Genomic DNA, 14,681 nt, shown 5'->3' on the forward strand with positions numbered 1-14,681 from the left:
TATATAAAATATTTTTAAATATTGACATTTATTTATTTACTTACCCTACAACCATTTAAAAGAGTCGTATGGTACTTTAGTGTCACATCATTTGTTTTTTGTTTTGTTTTGTTTTGTTTTTTGTTGTGTTTTGTTTTGTTGTTTTGTTTTGTTTTGTTTTGAATAGAGGAACTGCTGCATTACCAAACAATACCAAACATTGCAAATAAATACATCATAAATACAATACCCAACACATTACTATAAATTAAGCCATATAATATAACAGCAATTCAAAGACAAATAAACACATACCCATCATAATACATAATTTAGTATTCATCCCAGTAATCTCTTAGCCCCCCACTGCTCTATATTTTCTTTCTGTTGTGTTTTGAATCAACATTGAAGAATATTTAGTAGTAAATGATTTATTTTTATTTTTATAAATATAGTGCTGTTGTGACTATGTTTAGCCATCCCTTTGTCTCACATCCTATGCTTGATTGATGGCTGATAGTGTCTTCTGGATGTGCATGTGCAGAACTGTGATGGCCTTTTGGTTGTGTTCTCAAAAGACCTCTTAGTTTGAACCTATAATGTGTCTTCATTAAGACTGAGAGCCTCTTGCATCCATAGATCATTACAATGACAGGACTTGCACTATGCCACAGTCAGCAGATAATTGTGATTCGAATACCGGGGTCATTTAGGGTGAGCTTATTAACATATGTATAGCCCAGCGGATTGGTCGTCAATATGATGTCTAAGTCTCTCATTTTCTCTCTGTCTGCTCTCTTCGCTTCAATCATCCATCTTTATCCATCCCACCTGTCAGTTATTGGGTACTTCATATATGCCGTCAGATGTCAGACGCTCATGAAGTGACCCTTCGAAACACAATCGCTTCCTGTTGCTGAGCGACTTTGCTTGGGAAAGCAGCAACTGGATTTAGGAATGTGGATTGGATGTCCATAAAAAGAAATATTGTGAAGAGGAATTGATTTTGTTTAGCTTTGAGAAAAGAAGGCTCTGTCTGTTTTATGTGCCATCTGTCTGCATATGCCAACCTACTGACCTTGTATTGATTATTATACAACATTGAAAACTTAATTGAAATGATGGCCCGTGTCAGAGCTTTTTTTGTTCATCAGTAGCATGGCCATTACTAAAGGTCATGACCCATGACCTCTTGTGAGGGGTCCCATAATGGGCTCAAGGCTCTCATTCAATAGTTGTGGATAACTGGGTTGGACACACAGAAACAAAATACATTCACATACTTGTCTTTGGTCTTGCACACCAGTGGTATTTTAGTATCATTGAAATACTATTATAGTTATTATTATAATAGTAGTATTGTTATTATTAGTTTACCATAACAACCCTGCTGCTCACCTTTTTAGTTTTTTGTCTTTTTGTTGAAACTTTTCTTTACATTTAGTCAATATTTTGTCATTTCATATTCATTACATGTTGTCCATTTTACTCTAACTGAAGTGACTTTGAAGTTTTTATTTTACTTTATTTTATTTTCATTTTAATATCAGCAGTTCTGGCTACAATAATTTAATTATCCTCATGGTGAATATATGTATATTTTCTATCTTTATATTTGTTTTGGTTGCCAATAATAATAATAATTATTGACATTTAGTCAGTATTTTGTCATGTCATAATCTGATTTTGTCTATTTTACTCTGACTTGCTTTATTTTATATTTTATTTTATTATTTTATTTTCAACAATTCTGATTAAAATCATTTATAAAACCTCTTGGTGCATATATGCATGTTTTCTGTCTCTATATTTGTTTTGATTGATGACAACTATATATATCTTTGATCCTGCCTTATTGCCTCTGACGTCAGTATTGTTATGGCAAAGTGGCGCATAGTAGATGGTTCCAGCTTGGTGTAATTTTTTTCTTTATTTATTAATGAGGACGAGGCACTTGGGAAAGGTGGAAAAACTAATAGCAAAAGATGAGGAAAAGTGATGAAAAAAATGTGAATAATTTACTTGCACATGCTGGTATACACAACCATTGACATTTCAAGAGCTTCAGCTGCTGCAATTCCTGCAATTCCTTTTGGTTTTTTTTGAACGAACCCCAATGCATGAGCTTTTTTATGTATTTAATCTGTTCTGCATATTCTGAAGAAGCCATGAAACGTAAACCGCCAGGAGTCATGCTTCAGGAATGACTGACAATAGATTGGCCAGATAATCCCTTTCACAGATTCAATCACACAGCTAACTCGTACAACAGATGTCAAATAATACGCCGCTGCTCGATGTCGGTGAGGGCCCCGGGTAGCCCACCTCTGAAACCTGATCTCCACCTCCCCGCGATGGGCTGGTGCCCTGGCGTCTGTTAGCTCTTCTGGAGAGGGGCTTTTGAGAGTGAGGTCAACGGTGTGTGTAATAAGCTAGCACTAGCGGATGGCTATAGTGCCCATTCACATGCTGATTTTCTAGTTGATCCATTTGCATTAAGTGCAACCTAATTGCCAACTGCGGCCTGATTATAGTGCGTGTCGGCCGGGATGAAATATGACCTCCCATCTGCACCCGCCGCTGCTCAACTGATGTCAGATGGGTGTAAATCTAAAGCGAAAAGGTCGTTCGAGTTTTCAACGCTAGTGAAATACTACCACGTTGAAATGGGTGATGCGTGCTTGTATTTATGGAAAAAAGGACATAAATTAGTTCATGCACTAGAACTGTAGGCTGTGTTTTCCACATCTTTCCGTTCCATATTTTTCTCTTCTTTTTCATTTTGCCCTCTTTTACCTGTGATGTGGTCCGGATAAGTTTCCCAAGAAGAAAAGCTTGGTTCCCTCTCTCGGTTTGCTAGAGTGTCTATCTACATGTGACTCCTCAGTTAGTGGCCGATGGAATTTTGATGAGCCGGAGAGGAACAGCTGGAGTCTGCAGTGGTTTAAGTGACCATGTCGCCTCTTCTAGAGACTGGAGTCTTGCTGCTGTTGTCATCGGTTGCAGTTGTGAGAAGAAGCTGAGCAGCTGTATTGGGATGGTCACATGGCTCTCAAAATGATGATACCATGATGTGTCCGTTTACTCTTTCCTGTAACATGTTTATATTTGAGGAGGTGCAGAACCTGTGGTCCTCCATGGTGGCTTTCAAAGACTAATGTATTACATTCTCCTTCTAAGGTGCTCATTTTGTTCCTGTTAGAAATGCTATGATTCGGCTCATGTTCAGATCCACTTGGGAGTCTAAATGGACTGGTCACAGAGTTTTTAGGGCCATATTTACTAACAGCTTGCACCAGCGCAAACCGTATTTTGGCGTTAAAATAGTTTTGTCAGGATTTACTAAAGACGCGCAGTGAAGAATTAGTGCTTAAAAGGCATGGACACAGTTACTTTTGCACCTGACCTTATTGAATATGCATTTGTAGGAGTTTCCCTTTCAGGAACAACATTTATGGGAGGAGAGTATTAAAATGAATCATGCAACGCAATTTACTAACGTTTGCAATTGTCAAATTGCTGGCATTTGCGCCATTATTTAACGCCCAATAAAACAGGCGGTAATTTGCGCTGCTCTTGGTAGTTTGTACTAGTCATTATGGAAATGATCCGGCTGCGTCTGTGTTCTTTAATAAATCACATGCAGAATATTCCCCTCCTATCTGCGCTTTTATGGAATTGCGCTCTAACGCTAATTTGCCCTGTTAGTAAATCTGGCCCTTAGTCTGTCTACATCAAGATTTGCAGTACTTATCCACTTGTTATTCAGGAATACTGAAACAACCAAGATCTTTCTGAATTAAAAGAAAAACCACCCACATTCCTCACATTGAAATATAGCTGTTAACCATCTAATTACAATAACGGCTGGCATTTTAAATTCATTGTGAAACGTGTCCTTCAAAGTCAGTCGAAATATGCAGTCATTAACGGTGTCTGTATCATTAGTCGTGTCTCTCTCCACCTGCAGCAGTGACGGAGATTAATGAACTAGAGTGGCATATTGAGACCTCGGTGAAGGCAGACTGAAGGGTTGTGAGGTCTTAGACACGTGTATCAGGCCCTGAATACATTGAACAGCCTAGGCAAGCTCTCTGCCACTCTCTCCGATTCGAAGCACCAACCAATCAATGATACTGGATTAACGGCCTTAACTTAACAAAGTTCATCTTTCTTTTTATGGAGTCTGCAGCTGCCAGTCCAACCTCTGCTCTAATGCTCACTTCCCAGAACTACATTACAAGACGCAAACTTCTTTTGAGTTTTAACTTGAGATCAACATCACTTTTTTTCTTGGTTTGGGGTTTCTCATTAGCGTGTTTGAAAAAAGACAGCAAGCGATGGATTCCTAAAAATAACAGCAATCTGTTCGTGAAGTAAAAATGAATTAGATGTATACAATTGAACTTCTTCAGACAATTTGAAAAATCTATTTATGCATTTATGTTATAAAAATGATGCTTTCTTTGTATTTCATACAGAGCCTAATGTTTTATGGATTGAAGTCATTATACATTATGGTCTATAAGGGAGCTTGTTTTTTTTTTTGGTTTTACTGACTATAAATGTGTAAGATTGCCAAGCCCCCGCAGGAGTATGATGGATTGGATTTAATAATTGATAAAGGTCTGGTGTTGCTGTAGACAAATACCTCTGTTTACCGGAACATCTTCAGATTAAAGTGGTGCTTCTCCAATATTTTGGCCGACTGTCAAGTTTTAGAGTGTTCCTCGTGAGACATCATAGTGAATTGGGAAATGCTAATATTACATGTTTTGTTGGTTCAGTGTTGGCAAGACCTGGTGGGTGTGGCCAGCAGCTATTAGAGGAATAATCGCAATTAAATCGGCCAGGGCATGATCTGCCATCTACACCAATGAGAGAGCTTTTGTAATCATCACTACTAATTACTGACAGCTGTTCTGATGTGGGGACCAAGGCTTTATAGCACTAGTTGGACTGCCAGTTTAGGCGGATGGGAATGCATTGTGAGGCTAGTGGACTGAGTAGTTGGCATCTGCATTTTCCTGTTGCTATGTTACTTTTTTATCACTCATTTTAAGTTTATCCTTCTGTCAGGTGTTTTCTTCACATTTGTGTGGCACATTATGTTTGTTTCAGATGTTGATGCCTTTATAAGTTTCTAGTGAATGTTGTAGTTCAGCAACTTTTAAAAATTGAAAAGGGAAGTTGTTTTGAAGAATCCATTCTTTCTTTGTTGTGCTGGTCACCACTAATGGCATACAACCAAAAGAATCAAGTGCAACCTGAGAAAATGTATTTATTTTGCTCATAGAGTTTGAACAAACTCCTAACCCCATGTAATTAACTTTGAATGTAACTCATCCCATTTGTGCTACAGACTTGACACACCAAATCATGTGGATTGTTGAGGAATGGAGTGCTATTGCTTTTCTATTGTGATTTTCTAGTTGTGATTTTCAAGTCTGGTTTTCACATATACTTGCATTGCAGGAGGGAATGAAGCTTTAGAGACTTGAGGGTGAGCACCTTTGACTTGGACCAGTAAGCAAACACCAACTGTAGCAATCATGCACAATAGATTGTTGTTTTTCAAGTTCAAGTACTAAATAATTCAGCAGCAGGTTAAGTGTTACTATGCAAAATAAGTGTTAAGACACGAGACCGGGGAAGTTTTACTCTCAGCAGTTGCCATTGTCTGCTTGCCTGTGCGATTTGCGTTTGAATGTTAGCCAGACTAAAGAACTTTCTCACACTGAGGAACAGGTGCAAGATTTAGTCTCACCCTGAAACTGAAAAAAGACTGAGAGGGCATGTCGGCGAGAACAGGGAAACCAAATGTGTAGTCTCTCTCAGTGTCTCAAAGTCGTGACAGTTTTGAACATCCTCGGTTCTATATGTGAAGGATGTTTGCTTGAGAAAGTGTCTGTGCGCATTTTAGAAATGAAAGATTTATTTTCCGCCTCATCGTGCTTTTATCATCTCCTCTTTATTCCTCACAGAAGCCCTCCACATCTACTCAGGGTAGGTGTGTGTGCAGGTGCTCACATACAGGAAGAAACCGGGGCTCCACCTCAGACTTCCCAATGGGGGTCCAAGCGCGCTGATCAGGACCCCCGCCGTGCACTTAAGGGCCCCTACGCCATACATACACGAATCTCCAGCCTCTCTAATCGGGCCAGCCTCTTCTTTGTCACGCTGTTTCTATCTATGAAAGGAGCACTGGAGGCTACAGAGAGAAACAGGAATGGGGAAACAGGAACAAAAGCACGCCTCTCATTCGCAGCAGGGCTGCTTATTAGGTAGTGGCACCCTCTGGGAGCGGGGCACTTGGCAGAGGACATGGGGTTGTCAGGGGCACAGCCGTACATCAGTCAGGGGAAACGTGGGTGAAGTCAGAGACCCCTAAGCCTGCAGCATTATCACCCCCTTTGTCAAACTGCACCTGTCACTCATTCAGTACGAGAACATGAACCGGTCAAACTTTGATTCACTGCCAGGCCTCACAGTGCAATAAAATGAAAGAAAGCAGCAGATATAAAGGATAAGCGATCAAGAGGAAAAGGAAGAGCTGTGGGAAGATAAAAGAGATAAATGAGACAATGGAAAGCAGGCAATGATGAAGAAAGGAAAACCCAGAAGAATGATGACGAGAGAGATTGAATTAACACAAATGTGTGAAGAATAAAACAGCTTCAAACTCAGCAGACCAAAGAAAGTTACGTTCACAGCCTGTTGTTGAGTCAGACTGCATGGGCTCTGTTGTGTTTTATTGCAGATTGTGTGATGTGCATTGATTTCCTGTATAGATTAATGATAAAAAGCTAACTTTCGTTTTATCCCTGAAAATGACCAGCAGTAATTCTGATTTAATCTGTCCATGCCATCTGTACAGATCTATGAAGGGAGCTGACAGATATGACAGTCTTTGAAGGGAATTGAGTCCGCAGGGGTATAGAATTAATATGACTTAAACTTTGAGTTGATGCAATATGACTGAGGGCACCAACAAACCCTTCTTTTCATCTCTCATATCTCCTATGATGATTTGGAGGACATGGAAAGAAACCAGATAGTCTGACAGAATATCAATCTGAAAAAAGGAAGTGGGTATTCAGCAGAGACTCGGAATCACAAATGCGTATCCCTCTCTCTCGCTATGTTTTGTTGAAAACATGTAAAGTTTAATTTATCACTGTTTGATAAGAGTAGAATGGCTGCAGCTTCTCTAAATCCAGACGCTGAGATGTAGACCCTGTCCCAAATACCACTTTGAGGCCTTAGGCACTGTTATCCAACCTAAAATGTCAAACGGGACATTACATTCTTGCCGACTTGACAGACAAGCATCAGCCATCTCAAGTCCACAAGACTACAAGTTTACATCAATTTCACATTGGGGACAAGACCAGAGATCCTTAATGGAGAAAAGTGGTGACAGGCAGTTTTTTTTAAACATGGTAACTGTTAATTGATGGTTCAAGGTGGTTTAGATTCACCAAGATGCTCTACCAGGTTCAAACCAGGACTACTAGTCCATTTAATCAGTCAATGACAATAAATGACCAGCTTGGACCAATTAGAAATCAAGTTGACCAAGGTGGTCTTCCAGGTCAAAACCAGCTGGTAGTCCATCTGCCCTATCTAGACTTGCTTGGACCACCTACTGACCAGCTTAAACCACGTACAAACCATGTCGAAAGTAAGTAAAATTCTGTCATCATTTATTCACCCTGCTGTTGGTCTCAACAACAATAGACCCCACTGACTTTTATTTTATTTAGAAAATTTGCCCACAGAAGAATGAATGTCATAGAGAATTGAAATTTGATGAGAGCGAGTGAATTATTTTTTTATTGGATTTCCCATTGCATCATGACCAACCCAAAGATAGGACACACACAAAGAAACAAGCACAGTCATACGTCAGCGTCCCAGGTGCTTCTCGGCAGAGTTTATAAGCGAAAGATTTACAACCTCAGACTTAATATTAGATTCATTCATCTCTTCCATAGCATTCCACATTCTACTTCTAGACCAGATCACTCTGCCAATCTGCGAGCACTGTATCCATAAAGCACGTGGTAATAACTTGGATCGCTTCACTTGATGTCTCCCAGTGGGGTTCTGCCTCTTTGGTTTCTTTTCTTCCCTCCTTCCGGTTTTAACTAGGCATAATCTTGGTACTGCCACATCGAGTTTTCTCTGAGCAAGAACAGGTGAGGAGCCCTGTTTAGTCAGACGCCTCTGATGTCAGTGCTACCCATGCATCACACTCGATTCAGAGAGTTTAATCTGCAACAATAACCTTCTGTCTTCAGGGAAATTGCTTTCTGGGGCCGTAAAGTAAACAGGCAAAAGGTGTTATTCAGCATATCGAGAGAAAGTCGTGAACAGGAAAGGGTGTGCGTAGACAAGAAATGAATACAACGAACAAGAAAAGGAGGGGAAAGGCCGAGTAAACGGGGTGCGAACAATAGCAAACTGACCTTTCAGTCAGAGAACACACAGACAGATATTGAATGAGTCTCATTGTATTGGGAGAATGAAACTGCTGGCTTGTTAACGTGCTCCGAAGACGAACAAAGCTGTCATGGAAAGACATGGGGGTAAGTGATTAATGACAAAATTTTCATTTTGGGGTGGAGTAACCCTTTAAGCCAGCTTCAAGTTGCATACCGCCTGACCTTTAATCTGATGCATAAACAAGAGGCTGGGGAAAGCGATCCCTCATCATCCTCCCTTCTGTTTAGGGAGGCGAGACATCTCCAGGAAGAGAGGCTTGACTGTGCGCTATCTCTCAAACAACTTGGGCCTGTCCTTTAAAGGGTTACTCCACCCCAAAATGAAAATGTTGTCATTAATCACTTACCCCCATGTCGTTCCAAACCCGTAAAAGCTTCGTTCGCCTTCGGAACACAATTTAAGATATTTTGGATGAAAATCGGGAGGTTTGTGACTGTCCCATTGACTGCCAAACAATGAACACTGTCAAGGCCCAGAAAAGTATAATAATAAAGTCGTTATATTATTATTTATAATAAATAAATAATAAAGAATAATAAAGTCGTTATTTTTGTTTTCTTTGCGTACAAAAAGTATTCTCGTAGCTTCGTAAAATTACGGTTGAACCACTGATGGCAGATGGACTATTTTGACGATGTCTTTCATACTTTTCTGGGCCTTGACAGTGTTAATTGTTTGGCAGTCAATGGGACAGTTACAAACCTCCCGGTTTTCATCCAAAATATCTTAAATTGTGTTCCGAAGACGAACAAAGCTTTTACGGGTTTGGAACGACATGGGGGTAAGTGATTAATGACAAAATTTTCATTTTGGGGTGGAGTAACCCTTTAAGCCAGCTTCAAGTTGCATACCGCCTGACCTTTAATCTGATGCATAAACAAGAGGCTGGGGAAAGCGATCCCTCATCATCCTCCCTTCATACTCTACCGCCTCCTCACCCACCTCCATTGTTTGGCTTATGGGTGCATTTGTTTTAATTGCCACCGCTTTATTGACGCAAATTGCTGCAGGTCTTCACACGGGTGCATTTGTTCTAATTGTCGCCGCTTTATTGACGCAAATTGCTGCCGGTCTTTGTGAGGTCTTGTTTAGCCGGGCTCTGTGGCTGACGTTGATGCATACCTGGAGGTATTTATAACCCACACTATACCTGATGTCAAGCATGCGCTGAGACTAATCATGTGCGGTGGTGTTGGAGTGTTCATGGACTCCACCGAAAAGATTTGTCTTCTTTTGTAAGGGAGGATTGAATAGGGAGAGTAAACGAGATGGGCAGTCGCCAGCACTTAACGCACATGGGTGCTCTTTTACGATTCCAACTACTAATTTTTCAGTGCCACTTTTGCAGGAATTTCACACCAGATCGTCCAAAGACGCCAATTGTAATTGAACTGCTGCGTATGTGGTCTTAAGTTCTCCAGTTCATCTAATAGCATTGTCATTTGAACCTCATTTCATGAGTATAGCGACTTGATCTGGTTCAGCTTAGTTCCTCTACAACAATTCCATGTTTTAATTGTTTGCCAATCTTGTAATTTCCTAATTTCCGTATGACTCATATTGGTCTTGTCCACATCTCTGGTTGTAAAAGTTCACTTTTCATTTTCTAAATAGACGTCTTTAACCACAATGGAACATCATTGGAGGTTGGTCATTTGGTTTGTTTAATGGGTTGATCACAAGCCTCAGCTGGTTGCCGAACTGAGTGACTCAGTTTATGGTCGCTTTAACCTTTCCAGGGTCTCGCTTAGGCATTTATGACCAAATCTCTGCTGTTTGTTTTGGAGTCAGAGGATTCAGAGGAAGGCAGGAGGATTAAGCTAATGGAACCATCCCTGTTCATCTCCTAATGGATAAAGAAGGGAATAGATACAACACAGGCTTTAATAGGAGTGTAGAATGATGGTTTAGTGTCAAGACTGGAGTCCACCGTCTCCTGAAAAACAAGCTGTAATCCAATCATACGGCTAAATCTTTGATGTTAGCCATGCCTGTTACATGCTACTGCAGATAGTTTACATCAGAATTAGGTTTCCTAATGAAAATATAGTGTTATGAATAAGATTAGAGCATATTTATTTGCAGATATCCCGTCTATTGTTCTTTCTACCAAAGCTTTGTTTGCCAGTTTCCTCTTTACTGCTCAAAACTTGTTAGCGTTTCTCTTGCCGTGAGCGTAGACACCAGGCGCATTGCCACCCGATGCTAATGTGTAATCACACGTTTACAGGAGCTAATGGCCAAATTAATTTCCCCTCACAGATGTGTGGTAATGGCAGAGTGATTTGTTTGTTTCTCTCAGGCTTTGACTGCTTTGTGTGGAAGTTGCAGCTGAGAGTGGTCATCAAAAGTCTACAAACTTTGTCTATGACAAATGTCTACGATTACTGCAATTGAATCTCATCACACACACTCGGATATTATTTGAAGTATACAAGACAGCAAAGACCTCATGTCTCGTATGCAGTTTCCTCCAAATGTATCGTCCTTAGCTTCATTCATCCTTCATCCGCTTGATGTTTCTTTGAGAACAGCTTTTTTTTTTTTTTTTTTTAAGTTTCTACTTTTGCTAAAATGTCAGTAAATGTCAGTGGTTGAAGTTGATACGCTTTGCACATTTTATGATAAGTTATCAAATGGCATTTAAAAAAAATCTTACTTTTAGCCCAAAACTCTCATATTGATATCATCTCACTTTTAAAAATGGATTTGAAACGCTTTCCTGTGCCTGTTTTAGTGGATTATTATACTTGGTAATGGTGAGTACACTATTTTAATGGACACATATAAGATTTGGCCCTTGAAAAAGCGAGTAGATTACCTGCCTGTATTTGCAACACCAAATGCACACGGCTCAATGATTCGCTTAATTTACAACACTTCCATTTTCTCCGCCTTGCAAATGCATTTGATGGCCTTCAAGATCTTCCACCACCAAATATGAATATAGGAATGGGGCGTTAAATGAAGTAAAGCTAATACAATTGATTCTAATGGCTGCATGGAACAACAGAAAAAGGATGTTCAGTCATCACCGCTCATACGATTCTTATTCGGCTCCATTTGGTTTTTATGGCAGGCCATTTAGCGGCAGTTTTAATGAAGGGTGATTGGCAATGTGTCGGAGTGGCCATTTCAGTCAGTGGGCTGTTCCTGCTTGCGATCTACAATTATGAGCACATTTAGACCAGACATCTCATCTTAAGTAAGCTATCAGCGTCAGTGTAGGCTTAGCCACCTGTATCAGCTCCCTACAGAGATGACATCTCCGTAATTCATCCGTATGCTGAATTGCCAATCCGTATGCTGTTCTTTTATTTATTTTTCTTGGTGTTCCATATTTTTGCAAGCTTAATGTTTTACCTCTTTGTGTTCTCAATGAGTTTTTTTCACCCCTTCTTTGAGGATTTCCTTCCTCAGTTCTCCCTCGCTCGCTCTCTGTATAAATTAGCCGTATTATCAGACAGGATGTTGTATCATAATGAGGGGTTTGTCACCAGCAGCCCGTGTGGTGGAGTAGATAAAAAGCGGGGCTTGATTAGCGGGGCGAGGCATATTGATTCCTATTGACGGTCACTTTCCCCAGCTCTTAATGAAAGGAATGCAAATGAGTCTCTCTGGGTTCTCTAAAGGGGCGCAGGGCTGAGATGTGGGCCTTTGACTCTCTGTCATAGGAGGGACATGTATCATTGGCCATGGTTCACTGGGCAGTCCTTTGCGGAAATGTTTGGTCCGTTTCATGTTCTCAAGATGCCGGCGAGCGCAAGCCAAATGTGGAAAAAGTAATGGACTGTGTCCGTACGTGTAATTTAGCAAAATGGATAGGGGCACATGGGCTCAAATGGTGCTTGTGCTATTGATTCAGGAAACAAGCTGTATTCTTGTAAGGATACGAGCTGTACTGTGCCTTATTCAAGTGCTATCGTCTGTAGTGTACCATCTGGTCTTTGTTCTTCTCATGTTGATGTCAGGACCAATGGTGATGGCATAAATGTTTTTCCTCTCTCCTCTATAGCAACCGTCTGGCACCCAGCAACCATGACCGGATACAGCGTCTACGACAAGAGTTCCAGCAGGCCAAGCAGGAGGAGGAACCTGATGACCGCCGTCGATCCTACAGCTTTCAACAACAACAGAGGGTGAGTGTGCAAGACTACTGTATAAACCTCAGTTTAGCATGTGCACCCTTACCCTGACCCTTAAAGCGTCTCAGCATGCACCTCTGCAAAAGTAACACTTTATCTCTTTCATCTCATTACGCAGGCTACACCCTACGGAGATCACATTTGTCAGCTGGATACATCATCGAGGGTGTCTCATCTCAGAAAGTAACCATTATAAAACATACATGTACTGTAATTTATTTTTTTTTGGAATGTAATGGTTACTTTTCTGAAATGAGCCAGTGTCAATGACGTATGTGGCCGACAAATGCAAACTCTTCCAAATGAGTCACAGCATTTAAGTCAGCTTGGTGTTTGGTGTTCAGGGCAAAGAGTGACATATATTATAATGAGATATTGTCAAGGATCTCAGATAACACATGAATGGTGTTTGTTCTGTGAGGTGGGGGGAAAAAGTGCATTTGTTGTTAGCTTGCATATCACAAGTGCATCTCACAGTTTATTTGCCCCCAAACTTGCTTGTATTTGTTAGGTCTGCACAGAGGTGAATGTGTTTTAACATTGTGTCCTTGAAAGTCAGTGCTTCATTTTATTAACTGAGGTTAGAGGCTAGCTGTTATTTTATCTTTATCAGCAAGTTCAAATAATATACACTGCTCAAGAGGATGGGAAAGAAGTTGCAAGGGGTCAAAGTTCAAATAGCTGTGTATCTTTACTCTGTAATGGCCTGAGCCAGACATGGCGGCCTGTCCTATGACTTCCTGTTAAGGGTATGGAGGGGGATTTTAAAAGGCTAATTACCTCGAGGAATAGAACCATTTCCTAAATTAGAGGTCAGCTCTCTGACCCTGTCTTCTCTGACACATATTTGGCCTCCATTTTCCTCTCAGGTCTTGAATAGCTCTACAGAGATTAGAATGTGTTAAACTCAATTAATGCATTAATGTTCTGATTCACTCAGATCAGTGCAGAGAGAGAAAAAAAAATCTGCATCTTAGACAGAAAGATTAATGATGGAGGCGTAATGAAAATGCAATCGCTTAAAAGGTGAAGCATTTATAAAATATTGCAAACGTTTTGCGCAAATCTGTAATGAAAACCCGGCTACTGACACATGCTGGGGTCTTGTGGTTTGTTGCCAGGGCATTGCTAGGGCATTCTGGAATGTTGCTGAAATATTGCTTGGTGTTTGCTTGTGTGTTCAGGGTGGCTGAAGAATGTTACATGGAATGTACGCTAGAATATTGTTACGTGGTTGCTAGGGTGTTCTTGGTGAATGCTGGGATGCAAAGTTGTATTTGGTGTTTGCTAGGTGGCTGCTAGGGTGTTGCTAGGGTATTCTAGGTGGATGTTAGGTAGGTTGTTGCCTGGGTAATTGCAAGGGTGTAGTGGGTGTTTAATAGGTTGTTGCTAGGGTTTTATTAGTGGGTCCAAGAGTATTCTGAGTGGTTGCTAGGATGTTGCTAGGTAGGTTGGGTGTTCTGGGTGATTGTAGGGATGTAGTGGGTTTTTATAGATTGTTGCTAGGTTTTTTTTGGTGGTTGTTAGGATATTCTGAGTGGTTGGTAGGGTATTATGGATGGTTGCTAGGTAGGTTTTTCTTGGTGGTTGGTAGAGTATTCTGAGTGGTTGCTAGGTAGGTTGTTGCTAGGGTGTTCTTGGTGGTTGGTAGCGTATTCTGAGTGCTTGCTAGGGTGTTCTGGATAATGTCGAAGGTGTGTTGGGTATATGCTAGGGTGTTATGAGTGATTTCAAAGGTGTGCTGGGGGGTTTGCTAGAGGTTGCTAAGATGTTGCTAGGTGGTTGTTTACTGGCTCAAGTCAAAAGTGCCCAGCCCCAAGTCTCTAGAAATAAGTTGGATCTGTCTGTGTATGGGTTTTTAATCACTGCTAATGACAGATATTTAATAAATAAATATACTTAATGACAGTTCATTTTTGCCCAGTTATGACAGCAGGTAAATCTCAAGTGAGTGTTTCACTTCAGAAGTACACATGGTCTCCTAAGCAACGGCTTTTATACTTGGAGATATGCACTAGCTTTTATTTGACATAGCCTTAGCTGGTCTGT

General features: G+C 40.6%; 1 protein-coding gene across 1 annotated transcript in view; it reads left to right on the plus strand.

Annotated features, from left to right (window-relative positions):
- The window catches only part of pard3aa (par-3 family cell polarity regulator alpha, a), a 500,803-nt gene that overhangs the window by 471,919 nt on the left and 14,203 nt on the right, over window positions 1-14,681 (plus strand). Inside the window, exon 22 of the mRNA XM_016440634.1 lies at window positions 12,503-12,626. Within this exon, the coding sequence (XP_016296120.1) occupies window positions 12,503-12,626 (124 nt within the window). The remainder of the gene's footprint in view (window positions 1-12,502; window positions 12,627-14,681) is intronic.

Source organism: Sinocyclocheilus anshuiensis, unplaced genomic scaffold (assembly GCF_001515605.1).
Source record: "Sinocyclocheilus anshuiensis isolate Anshui unplaced genomic scaffold, SAMN03320099.WGS_v1.1 scaffold79, whole genome shotgun sequence".
In the NCBI taxonomy this organism is placed as follows: domain Eukaryota; kingdom Metazoa; phylum Chordata; class Actinopteri; order Cypriniformes; family Cyprinidae; genus Sinocyclocheilus; species Sinocyclocheilus anshuiensis.